Source organism: Palaemon carinicauda, chromosome 27 (genome assembly GCF_036898095.1).
Source record: "Palaemon carinicauda isolate YSFRI2023 chromosome 27, ASM3689809v2, whole genome shotgun sequence".
Lineage (NCBI taxonomy): Eukaryota > Metazoa > Arthropoda > Malacostraca > Decapoda > Palaemonidae > Palaemon > Palaemon carinicauda.
Window position 1 is genome coordinate 90,087,896 of NC_090751.1, and position 21,329 is coordinate 90,109,224.

Below are 21,329 nucleotides of genomic sequence, written 5' to 3' on the forward strand. Positions count from 1 at the left end.
TCCAGGCAATGACGATTCCCCTGCGGGGGCCGAGTTAACGGATATGCCGACGGGAAGATCGATGGACCAGAGAGGGAGAGGTCGTTCCCCACGAAGTGGAACTGTGGTGGCCTTGCTACGCAAGTGTCGTTGTCGTACATCACACACACAGCACAAACACTGAAAAGAAAACTTACTACATTTCTATACACAAATATATACATAAACATAAAGAATTTTTATATATATATTACAAGTATAAGAAAAAGTAAGTAAAAAGACAAAAATTAATGACAGTCCAAAATAGGCGAGGAGAGTGAGAGGAACAAGCGTTCTCGCTCCGAGCCAAAAGTAAAGTGAGCTCAAGCACAGGTGTGTGTGAGGGGGTAGGAGGCTACCCCCCCCCACAACCCCCGCTAACTAGCGGTGGGGTAGTAAACCCTCGTTGAAATTTTAATGGCTCGTCATTTCAGCTACGACGAAAGTAATAACCCCTATTAGATAGCGTGGTTTGTATGTCAGTTACGGAACAAACCTCTTTAGAGGGATGCTGCACAGCCACTTCCCAAAGGTAAGGACAACGCATCCTAAGCTAGGTTATGTATTATTCCCATGGATTCGTTTACCTACAGAAATATGGTTTCTCAGTCATGAAAATTCATCTGGAACTGCAAATGGCAGACAGATTCTACAGTCAAGGGAAATATGACAAATTCAAAGATAATTTGTATTTTTCCTAACCATACAAACCTTAGCTATTTACAAAGGGTATTACTTTTAGCACAGCTGAAATGACGAGCCAATAGTTTTTAATGAGGGTTAATTACCCCCGCGCTAGTTAGCAGGGGGTGGGGAAGGGTAGCTTGCTACCCCTCCCCCCTCCACACACCGGTGACTTGCTTCACTTCACTTAGAGGTAGGACTTGACTTGGGGGTCAGGGATGGCGGGCACATATGTGTAAATAGCAAAGGTTTGTATGGTTAGGAAAAATACAAATTATCTTCGAATTTGTCATTTGTTCCGTAACCGAAATACAAACCACGCTATTTACAAAGGGTGACTTACCCCTTAGGAAGGGTGGAAAGTCCCCAGCCTTACTGACTTCGGCTTGCCCGGGGGCTCGATCCCTCAGTGAGCAGCACTAGAGAGAGGGAGCCCCTGTACCTCACAGGTTCCTAGCATCGCTAGGAACGAGTGGCCTACATAAGTAGTGTGAGGAGGAGAGTGTGACTCGTCCTATGAAGTTGACCTTGAGACCTTCAGATAGGAATTCTAGGATAGGACGTTCCCCATACCACCTCGTCAGGGTATGGGAGACGCAACAGTATTAAGCTTAATACTAGGAGCACAAAGAAGCATGGGTTACCTGCAGAGGTCGAGGTCAGGTATGCGAGGACCAGGATGCTGCTTCCCCAAGAGAGGGAAGAATGAAGAAAGAAGTAAGGGTCAGACATACTCTTTCATTCACACAGACTAAGACCGGGTAACAACGCCCTCAACCTACTGCTACTTGTCCAAAAAGGAGCCTGAGGTTAGACCAGCTGTTGTGCAGCCACCACAGGGCCGATAGAGAACGTATCGAGGCTCCTGTGGGTCACGTCTTGCAGGTAGTGGGCTGTGAAGGTCGTTTGACGCTTCCAGACCCCAGCTTGAAGTACCTGCGTCACAGAGAAGTTTCTCTTGAAGGCCAGGGATGTAGCAATACCCCTGACATCGTGGGCCCGAGGGCGACGTGACGGCGGAGGGTCAGGATTCAGGGCATGGTGGATAACCCTTCGAATCCAAGCAGAGATGGTGTTCCTGGTGACCCTCCTCTTTGTCCTGCCTGTGCTCACAAACAAAGCTCGCACCTGAGGACGGACTGCAGCCGTTCTCTTCAAGTAGTACCTCAGACACCTCACTGGGCATAGTAGCAGCTGGTCTGGGTCGTTTGTTACAGAACGGAGACTCGCGATCCTGAAAGAGTCGAACCGAGGATCCGGCACTCCAGGATTCTGAGTCTTGGCCACAAACTCAGGGACGAACCTGAACGTTACCTCCCCCCATCCCCTTGAATGGGCGATGTCGTACGAGAGACCATGAAGTTCACTAACTCGCTTGGCCGAGGCCAAGGCGAGTAGGAAAGCCGTCTTCCAAGACAGGTGGCGATCGGAGGCCTGGCGTAATGGCTCGAAGGGAGGTCTCTTGAGAGACCTGAGGACTCGAACCACGTTCCAAGGAGGGGGTCTCACTTCCGACTGGGGGCAGGTAAGCTCATAGCTACGTATGAGTAAAGAGAGTTCTAGCAATGAAGAAATATCCACGCCCTTCAATCTGAAGGCCAAGCTTAAGGCTGAGCGATAGCCTTTCACTGCCGAGACAGAAAGGCGCATTTCTTCTCGCAGATACACAAGGAAGTCCGCTATTGCTGGAATAGTGGCATCGAGTGGAGAGATACCCCTTCCACGACACCAACCACAAAAGACTCTCCACTTCGCTTGGTAGACTCCCTCAGAGGACCTTCGCAGGTACCGAGACATTCTCTCCGCAACCTGTTGCGAAAAGCTTCTCTCCGCGAGGAGACGCTGGATAGTCTCCAGGCGTGAAGCCGAAGCGAGGCTACGGCCCTGTGAGGGACACCGGAGTGGGGTTGTCTGAGAAGCTCGTGTCGTGGAGGAAGCTCCTTTGGGAGTTCCGTCAGGAGTTGCAGAAGGTCCGGAAACCATTCTGCGTGATGCCATAGCGGAGCTACCAGAGTCATCGAACAGTTGACCGATAGTCTGGTCCTGTTGAGCACCCTTCTCATCAGACAGAATGGTGGGAAGGCAAACACGTCGATGTTGTCCCACCGTTGCTGGAAAGCATCTTGCCAGAGTGCCTTGGGGTCCGGGACTGGTGAGCAGTACAGGGGCAGCTTGAAGTTCAAGGCTGTCGCGAACAAGTCCACAGTCGGGGAACCCCACAAAGTCAGGACTTTGTTGGCTATCTGAGGATCCAAAGACCACTCGGTACTCACTATCTGCGAAGCCCTGCTCAGACTGTCGGCGAGCACATTCCTCTTGCCAGGAATGAAGCGAGCTGATAGTGTTATCGAGTGGGTTTCGGTCCACCTCAGAGTCTCTACTGCAAGATGGGATAGCTGTTGCGAAAAAGTGCCTCCCTGCTTGTTGATATAAGCCACTACCGTGGTGTTGTCGCTCATCACCACCACGGAGTGACCCACCAGGAACCGTTGGAACTGTTGAAGGGCCAGAAAGACGGCCTTCAATTCTAGCAGGTTGATGTGTAGGCACTTTTCTGATTCTGACCAAAGGCCTGAGGCCCTCTGGTTCAGAACGTGCGCCCCCCACCCTTCTTTTGACGCGTCCGAAAACAGAGTCAATTCCGGGGGGAGGACGAGAAGACTCATTCCCTTTCGCAGGTTCTCGTCGGCCAGCCACCACCGCAAGTCCGTCTGTTCCAGAGACCCCATTGGGATCAGTGTCCGGGGAATCGGATCCTTGATTCCACCGGGACTTGAGCCGCCATTGAAGGGATCTCATCCTGAGGCAGCTGTTTGGAACCAGACGGGCCAGGGAGGATAGGTGGCCTAAGAGACGCAACCACGATTGGGCGGGGAGTTCTTTTCGCCTGAGGAAAGGTTCCGCCACCCTCCTCAGCCTTGCTATCCAGTCGTCTGATGGAAAGGCTTTGTGGAGATTGGTGTCTATTAGCATGCCTAGATAAACCAGTCGTTGGGACGGCTGCAGAGAGGACTTCTCGAGGTTTACCACGATCCCCAGATCCTGGCAAAGATCTAGAAGCCTGTCTCGGTGTCGAAGAAGGGTCGACTCCGAGTCTGCTAGGATCAGCCAATAGTCTAGGTAACGAAGGAGACGAATGCCGTTCCTGTGCGCCCAAGTCGAAATCAGGGTGAACACTCTGGTGAACACCTGAGGAGCTGTGGAGAGACCGAAACACAGCACCTTGAACTGGTAGATCTTGTTGTCTAGGCAGAATCTCAGGTACTTCCTGGAAGACGGATGGATTGGGATCTGGAAGTACGCATCCTTTAGATCCAGTGTACACATGAAGTCTTGTGGTCTCACCGCAAGTCTGACCGTGTCTGCTGTCTCCATGCTGAACCGGGTTTGTTTGACAAACCTGTTCAGAGCCGAGAGATCGATGACGGGTCTCCAGCCTCCAGTAGCCTTCTTTACAAGAAAGAGTCGACTGAAGAAGCCTGGAGAGCCGTCCACGACCTCCTGGAGAGCACCCTTCTCGAACATGGTCTCGACTTCGGCCTGAAGGGCCAGCCCCTTTGCCGATCCCATGGCATAGGAGCTCAACGACACTGGATTCGCTGTCAGGGGAGGTTGAGATGACGTGAATGGGACGCGATAACCTTGGCCGATCACTGAGACCGTCCAAGCATCGGCCCCGTGATGTTGCCACCTGCGGACGCAACGCTGAAGGCATCCCCCCACAGGTGGACACGCAGGGGGACTGCCACCCCTAGGGCTTGCGGCCGCGGCCGCCACCCCTAGAAGTCTTGCCTCCCCTGGAGGACTTACCGCCCCTCTTGACCTTGGCTGGAAAGGGCTGGGGCTTAGACACCACTTTCTTAGCTGCCGGTGCCTGTTTGGGAGCCTTACAAGGCTGTTGCTGCTGTTGTGGCGGGGCTGGAGGCTTATAGGGCCGAGTTGTAAGGGCCCTGTGGAGGAGGGAGTCCGTGCTGGATTTCCTCCACCTCTCAGCCGTTCGCTCCAAGTCTTGAGGCTCAAACAGGCTCTCCCCCAGGAGGGAGGCATGTCGGAGCCTACACACATCTACGGCGGGGACCTTCGGATGGAATCTCTCGGACACAGCATCGCGACGCTTCAACACCGAGTTGGCCCACAGGGTGGTAACCTGGTGCGCCAAAAACTCGATGGAGCGGGTGCCCGAGAGCAAGAAGGTCTCTAGGGCCTTCCTATTGGTCTCCTTGGACAGGTCCTCCGATCGCAATAGGATGCCCAGAGATCCTAACCAGAAGTCCAGCCACGAAGTGGCCTGCATGGCACACTTAGCGACCTTCTCGTGGTTAAGGATCTCTGCCGCCGAGAACGACACCTGCCGGGCAGAGAGTTTCTCCAAGGGAACGCCCTTCGCCAGCTCCTCCACAGAGTGATGGAGAGGAAGAGCGAGGTTGTGCTCACCCAGGATCTCGAAATACCTCCTCTGCTGAAGGCGAGGAGGAGGGATGAGTTTGTTCCCGGCAGTGGAACGACTGGAGGAGGCAAGAAGTGCGAGCTGAGCATTGGCCCTAGCTCTGGCACTCTTCTGCCCCCGAGACCAGGGCAGAGCTGCACTGGTCTTAGGGGCCTTCCGAACGTCAAACACTTCATCCAGAATCGTGTCTTTGCCTTCACGGGGGGGGGATGACTGGATCCGTAAGACTGTTAAGTTGCCTTATCAGGCTTAGGACCTGCCAGAAGGCATGTTCGGACTCTTGCTGTTCTCCTCCCTGCGGGCTGGCAGCTAAATCTCCTGCCCCAGGAATCTCTTCCTGGGGTGATACGTGGACATTCCCCTGGGTAGTCGTGGGTTCCTGACGAATCCTTGCAGAGGATTTAGGGATGGTCTTGGAATCCTTGGGTTCCCTCCTGGGAGGGATACAGGATCCCAACAACGAGGTTCGAGGGGCCCCTTCCTCACGAGACGATTCTCCTGCCTGAAGCGAAGTCTCCCCCCCTGGTGCCGAGGGGAAGACTACCGCCCCACTGTAAGGGAATTTCATGTTAGTAACGCCATCTATTGATTGGTTTTGAAGTTACCGTATTTGCGAAGTTTCTGTTTATGATTTTATCCTTGTATTTTCAGTTTCATAATAGACTTTGAAAGATAAATTTTGTATTTTCTTTAGTCACGTTATAATCACCTAGCCGTGCAGTAAGTGGATTAACTATTTGTGTTTATATGGAATATTGTTATCAGTTTTGTGAAATGTGTTAATCTTTAAAATTTTTGTCTCTAAAAGTGTTCAAAATTGTTTAAGTGCATATTTAATTAAGTCTTTACGAATTGTTATTAATCATAAGTGTAGTTAAATTTCACAAGGTATGTTCTTTCGTTTTCAGCTAGGGTAATCCTCGACCCTTGGGGAAACAGTGCACGACCTTAAGCAATCCCGAACCAAGAGATGCACTTTTTATAAATGCTCGAACTATAATCACAGGTTCCCGCTGTTACATCGAAGCATACGTTATATAGGTGACTCTGAATCCGAAATCCAAATTGGTGTTATTTAGCGTATGATAAATGTCAGAGACCCATGAACAGTGACTTGTGTTATGTTCTGTGTTGTAAGGGTTATTTTTCTCGACCAATTTATTCGTAACAAGACCTTTGGTGATTTATTATTTTTGTAATGGATGTTAAAAGGGTGTCAGACAGATAAGTTAATTAATATTTTTATTGTTCGTCATTTGTTTATTTCTTTATTTCAGTATTACATCTTTCAATTTCATAATCCATAGTGGTGTTAATAAATTATAAATTGTAAATAAACTTTGTTTCTAAATTTCTGAATTTGTTTTACCATACCTAATCACAAATAAGCAGTGCTATCTTTACCAGGGAAAAATGTCTAAGGAATTCCCTGACATTAAGTGGTGTGCTCACCAGGGCTAATTTAAATATTTCCTTGTTAATAGTGGCCTGCGTTACTTTGTGATTGGTTTGGTGATAGTCATTTATTTTCTATTACAACACTTAAAAGTGCAATTAATTGGAGTGGCGGAAATTTACTTTTGAGTATGTGGGCATTTTAAGAATACGGCTGGAAGGTCGCAAGTGGGAGACTTCCGATAGTTAATGAAATGTAAACCGAATTCTTGAAACAGTGTCCGGTAACAGTTGTTACGTAAGAGTCCAGTTGACTCTAGAGATATACTGGTTTGACAATTTTAAAGTTATTGTTTTGTACTTCATATTTATTTTTATCAACTTTATTGTTGAATCTTGATGCTTGGTGAATGGTTACTGTTATTTAATGAAAGTGTGTGATTGTCATTTATTCATAATAATTATTTCTAGTACAATTCAGTTCCCGCTTATAGTCATTGTGTAACAGGTATCTTTAATGATTCTTAAATTAAGTTGTTTGTAGGCAATGGTTACAAACTGGATAATTTAAAATGGAATTTTATAAATTCTGGAAGGATGAAGGTTTGTCCATGGGACTCTCGGATGAAGCTCTTTTGAACTTTATAGAGAAGAAAATCAAAGATAGTGATGAGCGTGATAGAAGACATGCTGAAAGAGAAGAAAGGGCTTTGATGATTAAATACCAAGAAAATGAAAAGCAGAGGGAAGAAAATGAAAAGCAGAGGGCACACGAACTTGAATTGCAAAAGATCAGAGGAGCAACATCTAACCCTAGCCATGTAACAGTTGCTGTGGATACTACTAGACCTCTTCCATTTTGTGATACTGATGATATCACCGCCTACCTAGTAAGATTTGAAAAGGTACCAGTTTCTCTCAACTGGGAACGGAAATCTTGGTCAGTTCAGTTGGCATCACTTTTAAGAGGTAAGGCATTAGATATCTACACGTCGCTCTCAGATGATGTTACCAGTGACTATGCATCATTGAAGGAAGCTCTTTTGAAAGGATTCAAGAAGACTAGTGACTGGTACAGGACAGCGTTTAAAACTGCAAAAATTGATTCCAAGAGCACATTTGAACAATATTTGAATATGTTATTTCGAAATTTTGACTTGTGGATAAATAGTCTTAGGATAACGAAAGACTACGAAGATTTGAGAAACATTATAGTCTGTGATCAGTTCATGTCTACTTTACCCAAGGAAATGCGTCTTTTCCTTAAGGAGCGTAAACCTAGAACTCCAGAGGATTATTCATCATTGGCAGACACATATGCTTCAGCACACAAATGTTATCCTAAAGATGAGCAGAAGTACTTTAGGCATAATGCGAATTTATCTAGTTCCAGTGATAAGATCAGTATGAGTGAGAAACCAGAGAAAACTAGTTCGTCACGTCCTGGTAAGGTTGCATGTTACGGTTGTGGTCAGAGTGGACATATTTCGAGAAACTGTCCTAACAAGGTACCCAAAAAGAAATCTGAATCTTCTCTTGAGATAGGACAAGTTCTTGATAACACTGGAGTATGTGGACCTATGGTATGTGGAACAGTGAATGGTGTTACAGTATCTACAATACTTAGAGATACAGGTTGTACAGGAGTAGTGGTATCAGAGGATTTGATTCCTGACCCTGGAACAAATTGTTCATATTCTACTCTTATTGATTATTTGGGCAGGAAGGACAGATTCCCTATTGTCAAGATTTATTTGAAATGTAATCTCTTTACAGGTTGGGTTAATGCTGTTAGGGCTCCAATAAAGTACTGTACTGTCTTATTAGGCAATATTCCAGGTGTACAGGACCATAATTTGTTTCCTCTGAAAAATACGGATTCTTCCATAGACGTAAATGCCGTAACAAGAGCACAGGTAAAAAGGAGAAATATTGTTCACCCTCTTTCTTTACCAGAACCATTTGATATATCCATTGATCATGAATCTTTTCTTAGAGAACAGCAGAATTGCGAAGCTTTGAAATATGCAAGAGAAATGAGTCAGTCTGGAGATGTCAAACTTTGCAAGAATGGTTTGCAGTACGTGTTCGTGATGAGAAATGGACTTCTCTACAGGAAAATACAGAAATGTAAAAAGCCTCAGTTACTGGGAAAGGAACAGTTGGTTGTACCAGTTAAATGCATAAAATTAGTTTTGCACCTTGCACATGATATTCCGGTAAGTGGACATTTTTCTCATAGGAAAACCTTTAATAAGATTAATGAAATTTTCTGGTGGCAGGGTATGACGTCTGACATATATAAATATTGCAAATCTTGTGATGTATGCCAAAAATCTTCTCTTGTTGGAAAAGTAAAGAAGGCTCAGATGGTTAAATTACCAGTGATCTCTACGCCATTTTATAGAGTTGCTATTGACTTAGTGGGCCCGATTTCTCCTCCTAGTGAAGCAGGGCATAGATATATTCTGACTATGGTAGATTATGCTTCAAGCTTCCCGGAAGCAGTCGCTTTGAAGAACATAACATCTGAAGACATTGCAGAAGCCTTAATATCTATTTTTTCCAGAGTGGGAGTGCCGAAAGAAATTCTTTCTGACAGAGGACCACAATTTCGATCAGAACTTATGTTGCAAGTACACAAGTTATTAGGAGTCAAACCTCTTTTCAGTACCCCCTATCATCCTGCTGCCAATGGAAGAATAGAAAGGCAACACCAGATTTTAAAGAGTATATTGAAGAAAATATGTGAGTTAAAACATAATCAATGGCATCGTTTCCTTCCAGCAGCACTGTTCGCCATGAGGGAAATCCCAAGTGATACAACAGGTTTCTCACCATTTGAGATTTTATATGGCCGTCAAGTGAGAGGTCCCTTGACAATATTGAAGGAACTATGGACAAATTCGGATATGTCTGCAGGGGAAACTGATCTTTATTCTTTTGTTTTGGAACTACGTGAAAAGTTGTCCGATGTTTCTGATTTGGCTGTTCAAAACATGAATATATCTTCCAGTACATATAAGTCTTATTTTGATTTGAAGAGTAGTAAGCGCCGATTTAAAGCTGATGATGAAGTACTTTTGCTTATTCCAGAAAAACAAGGTAAATTGCAGTTCTCATGGAGAGGTCCATACAAGATAATTGAGAAGCATGGTCCAGTTGACTACTGGGTAAACGTAGAAGGTAAGAAGAGACTGTATCATATCAATCTTATGAAGAAATATTACCGTAGAGAGAATGTTAATATGTTACATGTAGCAGATGAAGATATGACTGGAATGATAAACACTGTTCATGTTAACAAAGTTGCTGTTATTAATGCTGATGAGGATGATTATCTGAAAATTGAAACTGTGGATACCAATCAGAGTACGTGCAACATAAACCCTAATCTTTCAGATGTACAGAAAGATGATCTTCGTAACTTATGTCAGAAGTACAAACGTGTATTTTCAGATAAACCAGATTTTGATTGTGAGCCCATGCCAAGCTTTGAGCAAGATCTTCATAAGTTTGCAGATTTTATGTACATTACAGAACTTGATATCTGCAAAGCATATCATCAGATTCCTCTAACACCAGAAAGTCGCAAGTATACAGCCTTTTCAACTAATCTTGGACTAATGCAATATAACGGATGCATCGTCTACAGGTCTAGGAGCAGTTTTGCTGCAGTATATAGACGGTGAACCTTATCCAGTAGCATTCGCAAGCAAGAAACTTCTTCCCCCCGAGACTCGATATGCAGCTATCGAGCGAGAATGCTTGGCCATAGTATGGGGAATAAAGAAGTTTGAGTACTACTTAATGGGGAGAAAATTCCTCTTGGAAAGTGATCAAAAGCCACTCATGTATTTAGAGACTTCAAAGTCTAGTAATGATAGACTAATGCGTTGGTCTTTGGCATTACAAGTTTATTCTTTCTCTGTTGTTCATGTGAAGGGTACCAATAATATATTTGCTGATTTGTTAAGTAGAGGTTAAGGTATTTTGTATTTTCTATGAAATTCCATGCTATTTACCTTTTATATATAAAAGGCTTAATGGGGGGTTTTGTAAGGGAATTTCATGTTAGTAACGCCATCTATTGATTGGTTTTGAAGTTACCGTATTTGCGAAGTTTCTGTTTATGATTTTATCCTTGTATTTTCAGTTTCATAATAGACTTTGAAAGATAAATTTTGTATTTTCTTTAGTCACGTTATAATCACCTAGCCGTGCAGTAAGTGGATTAACTATTTGTGTTTATATGGAATATTGTTATCAGTTTTGTGAAATGTGTTAATCTTTAAAATTTTAGTCTCTAAAAGTGTTTAAAATTGTTTAAGTGCATATTTAATTAAGTCTTTACGAATTGTTATTAATCATAAGTGTACTGTAGTTAAATTTCACAAGGTATGTTCTTTCGTTTTCAGCTAGGGTAATCCTCGACCCTTGGGGAAACAGTGCACGACCTTAAGCAATCCCGAACCAAGAGATGCACTTTTTATAAATGCTCGAACTATAATCACAGGTTCCCGCTGTTACATCGAAGCATACGTTATATAGGTGACTCTGAATCCGAAATCCAAATTGGTGTTATTTAGCGTTTGATAAATGTCAGAGACCCATGAACAGTGACTTGTGTTATGTTCTGTGTTGTAAGGGTTATTTTTCTCGACCAATTTATTCGTAACAAGACCTTTGGTGATTTATTATTTTTGTAATGGATGTTAAAAGGGTGTCAGACAGATAAGTTAATTAATATTTTTATTGTTCGTCATTTGTTTATTTCTTTATTTCAGTATTACATCTTTCAATTTCATAATCCATAGTGGTGTTAATAAATTATAAATTGCAAATAAACTTTGTTTCTAAATTTCTGAATTTGTTTTACCATACCTAATCACAAATAAGCAGTGCTATCTTTACCAGGGAAAAATGTCTAAGGAATTCCCTGACACCCACTGGACTCACCTGAGGACGGAAAGGCCTCGTCCACGGGAGAAGGAGAGAGTACTCGTGCAGGAGAGGGGACCCTCGAGACCGACCTCTTGGGAACCAACTTCGCCCTGGGGGAAGTCACCACGAAGTCCACTCCTCTCTTTCTCTTCAGCGTAGGAGAGACAGCCGCTGGTTTGTTACCCTGGCCGGCGAGTGCTGGTTTCATAACCCTCACTAACGCCCGTGCCAGCGGACCAAACCAAGTCTGCTGCTCAAAGGACACAGAGTCCGAAATCCTCGCTAAGGTGAAAGGGATCAGGCGATCCTTTGGAGTGGACACGACGGTACCTGCCTGAAAAGAAGGTGGGGAAGAATGCTGTACTGACCTGTCTTCGTCCTGCAATACCAACCTGTGTTTGGATGGAGGTGATCCCGAGTGCCGTCTAGGAGCACGCGTCCCTGCTGCTACTACCGGCTGTGGAATTCGCCGCGAACTATGGTCGCGCGAGGGCGAACGGTCGCGCAAAGGCGAATGGTCGCGTGGGTGATCGCGCGGGCGCACAGGCGAGCGGTCGCGCGGGCGCGCAGGCGAGCGGTCGCGCAGGCGCGCGGGCGCGCGGGCGCGCAGGCGAGCGGTCGCGCAGGCGAGCGGTCGCGCAGGCGAGCGGTCTCGCGGGCGCGCAGGCGAGCGGTCGCGCGGGCGAGCGGTCGCGCGGGCGAGTGGGCGTGAGGGTGGGCAGGTAAATGAACACGTGTCCGAGGCGACGAACGCAAGCGATGGCGCGACGGCGAGGGATCGTGCTGCCGCGGAGGTGAAGAAGATCGCTGGCGATAATGACCGCGTGATGGTAAGCGATGACGAGCAGCATGTGTAGGTGAATGATCGCGTGATAGGGTGCGATGGTGATCAGCATCCGCAAGAGGGCGGTCGTTCAGGGTTGTGCGATGAGGAGCAGCAAGCGTAAGCGGGCGATCGTGCAGGGTTGTGCGATGGCGAGCAGCATGCGCAGGTGAATGATCGCGTGAAAGGGTGCGATGGTGATCAGCATCCGCAGGAGGGCGATCGTTCAGGGTTGTGCGATGAGGAGCAGCATGCGTAAGCGGGCGATCGTGCAGGGTTGTGCGATGGCGAGCAGCATGCGCAGGTGAATGATCGCGTGAAAGGGTGCGATGGTGATCAGCATCCGCAGGAGGGCGATCGTTCAGGGTAGTGCGATGAGGAGCAGCATGCGTAAGCGGGCGATCATGCAGGGTCGTGCGATGGCGAGCAGCATGTGTAGGTGATCGCTGGCGAGCTGGTGATCGCTGGCGAGCTGGTGATCGCTGGCGAGCAGAAGGTCGACGCGTGTCCTGTGAGAGGACAGGTGGTGCGGCGCGTTCACGAGCAGGAATGGGAAGATCGCTGGCGCGTTGGCGAACATGTGTTTCTGACACACGCGCAGCACGATGTTGCGTAGCCACAGGACCAGGTGGATGGTGAGCAGGGAGTTCAGCAGGAACTAAAGGGTGGTCAGAGACCGCAGGGCGATGGTCCTCAAATGAGCGCTGACGCTCGGAAGAGAGCTGACGAGTAGGAGAGCGCTGGCGAGGGGGGCGAACATCAGGAGAGAGCCGACGAGCAGGTGAGCGTCGGCGAGCAGGAGAGTCTTGGCGAGCAGGAGATCGTCGACGAGCAGGAGATCGCTAGCGAGCAGGAGATCGCTGGCGAGCAGGAGATAGCTGGCGAGCAGGAGAGCGCTTGTGCGCTAGCCCTGCTCGCGTAAGGGAAGAATCCCTTAGCCCCGAAGGGACCGTTGCCCGTCGGGTGACGAGTTCTCCAGAAGGCGAAGATCCGGCAGGAGATGGTGAGCGGTCTGCAGAGAGGTTCAAGGAGGGCGGAGCAGTCGGTTGAGGCTGACGAGGAGAGTCCCCCCCGGAGGACGAAGACCTAAAAAGGCGCCTCTTAGTCCCCCTGTAAGGGGAAGGGAGGCCCTTGTGGCGTAGAGGGCGGTGAGCCTTACGGCGGAGGCGGCCTCGGGGGAGATCGTCGGGACCATCGGTCCTCCGAAGGGGAGTCTCCGTCAAAGCACTTCCCTCAGAAGGAAGATGGGCAGCAGTCGAGACCGAAGGACTCACTTCCCCCTTCGAAGGATGCACGGAAGGAGGAGGAGAGCCTAGAGCACCAGCACCAGCAACAGCACCTGCGTCGGAAGGCCCAGCCACGTCGGAGGCCTCTGTCACCACGACGTCGACAATAGACAGAGGGTCTACCTCCGCTACCACCGGCGACTGTTTAACAGCGGCCCCCAACGAGACAAGGTCAATAAGAGCGACCCTGGAGGGCAAGCCCTTAAGCCCCAGGGACGACCAAATCTGTAAAAGATCATCACTGGATAAGGCATTATTATCAATAACCTCCCCCGGAGGAGGAGGGGGAACCGCCTCGCTATGGGAGGCGACGCCCTCTCCCCCCACCGAAGGTAGGGAAATAGAACAAGGGCCTGCGCTCCCACTCGGACGACTCTCCTTAGGAGGCGGACGAGGGGGAGCTTCGGAGGAGGTTTGGGCGGCGGAAGAAGAGTCCCGAGAACCTTCCTCCTTCAAGGCTAACCCCGGAGGAGAACGGTCTCTCTTGGACTTCTTCTTACGCCGACGGCCAAACCTCTCCCACTGGGAGGCAGACCACTCCCTGCACTCACGGCACATGTTATCCTGGTCGCACCGTCGGCCCCGACATTGAGGGCAGAGGGTGTGAGGATCCGTAATCACGTCCGACATGAAAGTCCCACAAGGACGGCCGGCAACTCCAGGGCATGTACGCATATTAAATAAAAGAAAATAACTGAAGGTCAACTTCCAACCAATCACACAAGCTGAAAAGAAAAAGAAGAAAATTAAAGGCTGTCACGAAGGCGATTAACAGATACGTCTGATCACCGCCGAGCCAAAAGTGAAGTGAAGCAAGTCACCGGTGTGTGGAGGGGGGAGGGGTAGCAAGCTACCCTTCCCCACCCCCCGCTAACTAGCGCGGGGGTAATTAACCCTCGTTAAAAACTATTGGCTCGTCATTTCAGCTGCGCTAAAAGTAATACCCTTTGTAAATAGCGTGGTTTGTATTTCGGTTACGGAACAACTCCAAATTAAAAAAAAAAAAACATATATGGCAAATATATGATACTCTAATTTCTGGCGAAACTGGAATTCGTTATAAGAAACGGACGAGTGCTGGCTAGTTTGCTATTTTCTCTATATGTTTAATAGAGGCTGGGGCATGATAACTTACGTATCAGTCTATTGAAATGTGAAGAATGTTTTTCACTCTAAGTCCATTGTTTATATCTGAGAGACTGAAGGGGGCTTATTGCGTATGCACTTTTTCCCATGGTTTGGGCAGCTTTCTGTACATTTACAATCATGTATTTGTCAAGTGATTTTTATAAACCAATTAACAGCTTACAAGTACTTCTTCCCAAGTTCCTGGATGTTGCTCTACAACAGCCACTTTTTGATCACCTTCCCCATCAGTTTCAACTTTACCACCATCACGGAAAGAAGTCTCCAAAAGGGAAATCATGTGAAGTGCATCAATCTATTTCAAAATTTGGTGTAATTTCATTAAAGTCGGCAATTGATTATGGTGGAAATGCTCTGCGTCTAGTGTAAAGCTATTGTTACTCATGTGAAATTAAAAAATAACAGCGAAATAATTCCACAAATGTCCGATTCTGACTTAATTTTTGGGGAAGGCCAGCGCATTTTCTACTGCAAAGCTTCTGTAAAGATTGCAAAAAAAAAAAAAAAGACGGCGTCAATCATAAGGTAGGAAATTATTTATGATTTACTTTTTCATATTGAAAGGATTTATCTGTGATTTACTCTTGGTTTGTGACCTGGGAAGGGAGGTCAGACTAGCAGTTGTGACCTAGGGAGGGGGGTTCAGGGGGGGGGCCTTACCCCACTGCTAGGGGTTGTGACCTGGGAAGGAGGGTCCGGGGGGCTTGCCCCCGGCTAGGGGTTGTGACCTGGGAACTACTAGGTTAGGTTAGGTGGGCTTGTTAGGTTCTGTACCCTTTTACAACTCTCAAAAGTGTTAAATAATCACGTTTTGGCCTGTTTTCAGCCACTTATATGAACCATATATTTTTTCTAACTGGTTATCTTGTGCTTATTTTGCATTTCTGACCATTATTATTGCTGCAAATCACTCGTTTATTACAATTCCCCACAGAAAAATCCCAGGGTTCCCACCGGGGGTTAGGTACTATTCAGCGCTGTCAGCTCAGCGCCGCCGATTCAGCGCCGCCAGTTCAGCGCCTGGTCATTTCAGCGCCAGAAAAAATTAGCGACAGCCATCTCAGCGCCAGAAGAAATTTTAACTCTCTCTCTCTCTCTCTCTCTCTCTCTCTCTCTCTCTCTCTCTCTCTCTCTCTCTCTCTCTCTCTCTCTCTCTCCACACAGTAGTTTGTATAATTTCAGTACCAAACCGCTATTTATTGATCTCGGTGATTCCGTTGTTCAATTAAAATCTCTCTCTCTCTCTCCCTCTCTCTCTCTCTCTCTCTCTCTCTTCACACAGTAGTTTGTATATTTTCAGTACCAAACCACTATTTATTGATCTCGGTGATTCCGTTGTTTAATTAAAATCTCTCTCTCTCTCTCTCTCTCTCTCTCTCTCTCTCTCTCTCTCTCTCTCTCTCTTCACACAGTAGTTTGTATAATTTCAGCGTCAAACCGTTACTTATTGATTGCGGTGATTCCGTTGTTTAATTGAAAACTTTAAAGGAAATATTCGTAAACATTTGTAAACCGTGATCTAGTTAAAAAAAAAAAAAAATCATCTGCTAAATACAGTCTTTGGGAAACTTTGGAGGATACAGTTCAGAGTCAGAGAGGACGAGCGAAATTCTGTCATGATGGATATATATAGATTTGATAAAGAAAGCAAGACACAAACAAATGTAAAGTTCTGGAGATGCCACGAAGACGGTAGATGTGCCAGAATTCATACGTTTTCTAAAGAAAATGAAAGATCATACCCATCCCCCATCTGCAGTGGCGGTAGAAGTTGAAAAGGCGAAAACGTCTACCCGTCAGAGAGCCGAGGACACTTACGAAGGACCGAGTACTATAATCAACAAATCTTTGGAAAATGTGTCTCAAGCTGCTGTTGCTCAGCTGCCTAACCGACAAGCGATGCGTAAGCTTATTCGACGCAAAAGGAACTTTTTTTGGACTATTCTAACTATTCAGTAGGATAAATACTTTTTATCAATAAATATTTGTTCAAAACCTTTTCTATTGTTTATAAACATAGTAGTATAAATACATTTTATCAATAAATATTTGTTCAGAACCTCTTCTTTTGTCTATAAACACACACACACACACACACACACAAATTCCACACTTCCACGGCGCTGAAACGTCTGGCGCTGAAAAGGCATGGCGCTGAATTGGCTGGTGCTGAACTGGCGGCGCTGCATCGGCGGCGCTGAGCTGGCGGCGCTGAAACGTCCCTACCCCCCCACCGGGGTCACCCATAATTGTCTTAATTTAAATACGGGGGTCCAAAAGCTCCTGAACAGATGGTTTGCCCCAAGGGATCCAAAAGCTCCTGAACAGATGGTTTACCCCAATAGTCAAGGTTAGAAATGCATAAAACACAAGATAGCGAGTGGGAAAAAGATATGGTTCATGTATTTATGTTAGAAATTAAAGTATCATATATTTACCAATATATATATATTTATATATATATATATATATATATATATATATATATATATATATATATATATATATATATATATATATATATATATATATATATATATATGGTAATTGTGTAGGAGACCTCCGCGCTCGATTTAAAAGTTTCTAAAAGTAGAAAACGAAAGAAAACAGTAAATTAGAGCTACAGTTACCTTGAAACTGTGAGATAATCCTCCTACAACCACCTAACTCTTACACAGAAAATGTAAGCATAAACCTACTACTACAATTATGGGGGACCCCAGTGGGAAGCGGGGTTTTTGGGTGGGGGGAGGAGGAGAAAAGTGATTTTTCGGGGCACTACCGAACCTAATACAACTACCTACCCTACCCTGGGGGCCATGTACCCCTACCTAGGCCTACCTGGGGGGGCTCCGCCCCCCCTGCGACCCCCCCTAAGGCCACAGTAATTTTCAGGGCACCACCGAACCTAAGACACCCACCTAACCTAGCCTATGGGGCCCTGTACCCCTACCTAGGCCTACCGGGGGGGGGGGGGCCCTCCGCCCCCCCTGCGACCCCCCCTTAAGGCCACAGTAATTTTCAGGAACGTCTCAGACCCCAAGAAATAAGCACCTCACGGCAAAACGAACACCAATCAACGATATGTGATTATTGAGTTTCAGTTCAAACGAAACAAATTCAAATGAAAACGCCTTTTGCAAAAAAAGGAACACAAACTTCAAATTAGTCTCAGTATCTAACTTTGCGTTTCCAAACCATGTACCTTTGAAACAAGACACGAAAAAATTGCACCTCCTCTTCCTTTTCCCACGAGTAACCACACTACGATCACACCAGAATGCTAATTTGTTATAATCTATACGGCACACATTTTCACAATTAGGGCACTTTTTCTCTGCCAAAATCAAACCATGACGTTGAGCAAATGCAATTAGCAAATCAACTTTCCCTGAATAATGTACACAAAAATCCCCATAAGAAATAAAGCAATTGTCACAAGTGACACAGTCGGAACGGGATGAAGGTCCTGCTAATTGCTCCATACTTCACGGCAAAATGAGCTTTTCAGTTTGAAGGGAGATCCGAGACGTGCAAAAATATTCCTCCGCGGAACTTCACGTAAACTGTGGTAACTGGTGGAAAAATAGCAGGGATAAGTGAAGTAATAAGTGTCAGCATTGGCTAGATTTGTAAAAACCGCCATGATTGGTTTTCAAACAGTGCGACGTCAAGAAAACACCTGTTATTGGTTAGAATAGCATTGAGAACTAGTCTGCCATACGCAGTAAGGCGGTGAAACAGCTCATTTTAGCCAAGACATCACACAGTAAACAAAAACAAACACTTAGAAAAAATCCAAGTGAAACATAACTATACACACGAATATCTTCGTTAAATAGAAGCTGCTCATATATTGACTATTATATAAGCGTTCTATATATATAATAGTGAATTGTAGGTGTTTAAATTCTTCAAGATCTTCCGCGGAGCTCTCCTACACATTTACCATATATATATATATATATATATATATATATATATATATATATATATATATATATATATATATATATATATATGTATATATATATATATATATATATATATATATATATATATATATATATATATATATATATATATATATATACATATATATTTCAAGGGAATAACGTACATTTGCAACAGCATATAAGAAGGTGAATTGCAAGTTGGTTTGTGTCGACAGAATTGTATCATCGTATAAGCAGCCGGTGTGACGGTCTGAACGATCCCCCAGTCTCAGAATTCTCCTTGACATTGTATAATGCTTCTTTTCCGCCATTAGCTCGCTTCGCTCGCATGAAAATAAAACATCAAGCTCGAATGTACTGGCAAGCGGTAATGTTGAGCTGCGCACGCTAACATTACAGGAAAATAAAACATCAACCTCGTATTTACTGGCAAACGGTAATGTTCGCGCATGCGCAGATTATCAAGGAGAATTCTGAGACCGGGGGATCGTTCAGACCGTCACACGGGTGCTTGAGTTAACATTTACCAAGTGGTTTTATCTTGGAAGGTAAAGCAAAGAAAGTTACTAACCATTCTATACTAAAGAACAGGCATGGAATACTGATAATGTTTATAAGGTGAGCTATACCAACACGGACCGATTGTGTTTCAATTTTAAAATTAATTAATATTAGGCCTTGTCTCCCCATTTGGCCTACATAGGCAGTTAGGAGGATGACTATAATGCAAGATTCACTGTAATTATCGGAATTTTACGAACATTTATTATTTAAATACTTACTCTGTAGTTATTCACTTGAACTCTGTAGTTATTCACTTCCCTCCGTCCTTTCCAATTTCAGAGATACCATGAGATTCTAAGGTAGAGGGCTATAAGTCCGTCATCGACACACACAATTCACTTTGCAAGGTTGCTATACGTTAACTAGTTCTAAAAGTTTACACTCAAGCGACTAAAGAAGCAGTGTTGCCAGATGGGTTAATCTAAAAATCCCCAAAACAACTCAAATATCTCATTTCCACAAATATATTTTCTTCTGATCGTGTAGGCTTTACTAATATACTGTAGAAATTACTCACTATACTTCATGTAAGTGTAAGCAATCTAATTGCAACAATATAGAGGTTTACTCATCTATGTACAGAATATCCCCACCAGACACCCAAAATCCTCAAATCTAGGGATAAATCTCCATAGCTTGCAACACTGCTTGGGTAAGATGGTTACTGTGGTTAGTCAAAACATTTTGCCCCCAATATACTATTGAGCTATCGCATATCTTGTAAAAACAAAAAGTGGGCTTTAAACTATAGGTAGATGATATTCAGTTCTACCTTTCAATTTCAACAACACAAGATACAAAGAGGAAAATTGATGAGATAATGACAAATAAAAACATGGATGCAGAGGAAAAAGATTAAATTAAATGATGATAAAACAGAATATATGTTTTTTGGCACAAAGGTGGCTTTGAAGAATTACCAGTTATTTCAAAGTATAAAAATTGGTGACGCTGATGTTAGGATTGTGCCTGTTGTGAAAAATTTGGCTGTACTGATAGATTGTAATTTGTCAATGAGGGATCAAATAGTGAATACAGTGAAAGTGTGTAACTATCACCTGAGAAACATGGCATTTATTAGAAAATATCTAACAGAGGGCAGTACAAACATTTTAGTGATGAGTCACGTAATATCAAGGCTTGATTATTGCAATTCTCTGTACTATAAATTGCCCAATACACTACTAAGAAAGCTTCAAAATGTGCAAAACCGAGTGGCTAGACTGATAAAAGGCATTAAATTTCGGCTAGAATTGAATTTAAGATTTGTTTGTTGACTCACAAGGCACTTACAAGTGATAAGCCTAAATATCTTCGTGATTGCTTGGTCCCCTACCCTCAAGCTACTAGTGCTGCTGTAAGAGTTAGACATGCTGATGACCCATATAGACTATTCGAAATTAGTGTGAATCAAGCAATAGGAGGAAGAACTTTTTGTTATGCTGCACTGAGACTCTTCAACGACTTTCCACTTGATGTCAAGAATAGCAAAAATGTGGCGGCTTTCAAGAAAAACCTGAAGAGCTTGTCTCTTTGGAAATGTTATAATAGTGATCAGAAAACTATTAAGCCTGAATACAAATGCTAGCGAATGACTGAAAAGATACAGAGCAAAATATAAACTGGAAAGAAATTATTTTCACACATCAAGGCCCGCCTGAATACTCTTTGTGATTGATGGAGGGCGAGAAATAAACCCCTAAAAGTAAAAGTAAGTATTATAACTAATTAAAAGTCAAGAAACCATAGCTTCGATGATAGCACGATGACTACAAAGAATTAAATTATTGAATTTTATAATAAAAATTCCGTTGTTATGGTGACTTACAGTTACCCAATTGGCGTAAAAATGAAGGATATCAATGCACTTTTTTTTTTTCTTTTTTTTTTGGCATCGATGAAAGAGTAATACATGAGCTTTGTAATGAGACTTGCCAGCTTGTTGGAAGTATTAATTTATGATGCAACTGAATGGTTACGGTGTGGTTCTAAAATATGTAGGCTATTACAATAAATGTAGATAGAATATCCATGTTTGATACAACTAAGCTTCTGGAAGATGATAA

At 44.6% G+C, this 21,329-nt stretch overlaps 2 protein-coding genes and 1 long non-coding RNA gene across 3 annotated transcripts in view; all 3 read left to right on the forward strand.

Annotated features, from left to right (window-relative positions):
- The window catches only part of LOC137620794 (uncharacterized), a 518,290-nt gene that overhangs the window by 189,524 nt on the left and 307,437 nt on the right, over positions 1-21,329 (forward strand). The window lies entirely within an intron of this gene.
- On the forward strand, positions 5,713-6,274 carry LOC137621245 (uncharacterized). The gene is made up of 2 exons (XR_011040189.1): positions 5,713-5,869; positions 6,058-6,274. It is a non-coding gene; the product is annotated as an uncharacterized lncRNA (long non-coding RNA).
- On the forward strand, positions 7,258-11,080 carry LOC137621025 (uncharacterized). The gene is made up of 2 exons (XM_068351465.1): positions 7,258-10,769; positions 10,963-11,080. Exon 1 carries the CDS (start codon positions 7,258-7,260, stop codon positions 10,234-10,236), a length of 2,979 nt encoding a protein of 992 aa, XP_068207566.1. The 3' UTR covers positions 10,237-10,769; positions 10,963-11,080.

What these genes read in the sequence shown, in the direction of transcription:
- LOC137621025 (XM_068351465.1), top strand. Translation starts at nt 7,258, where the DNA reads ATGATTAAATACCAAGAAAATGAAAAGCAGAGGGAAGAAAATGAAAAG.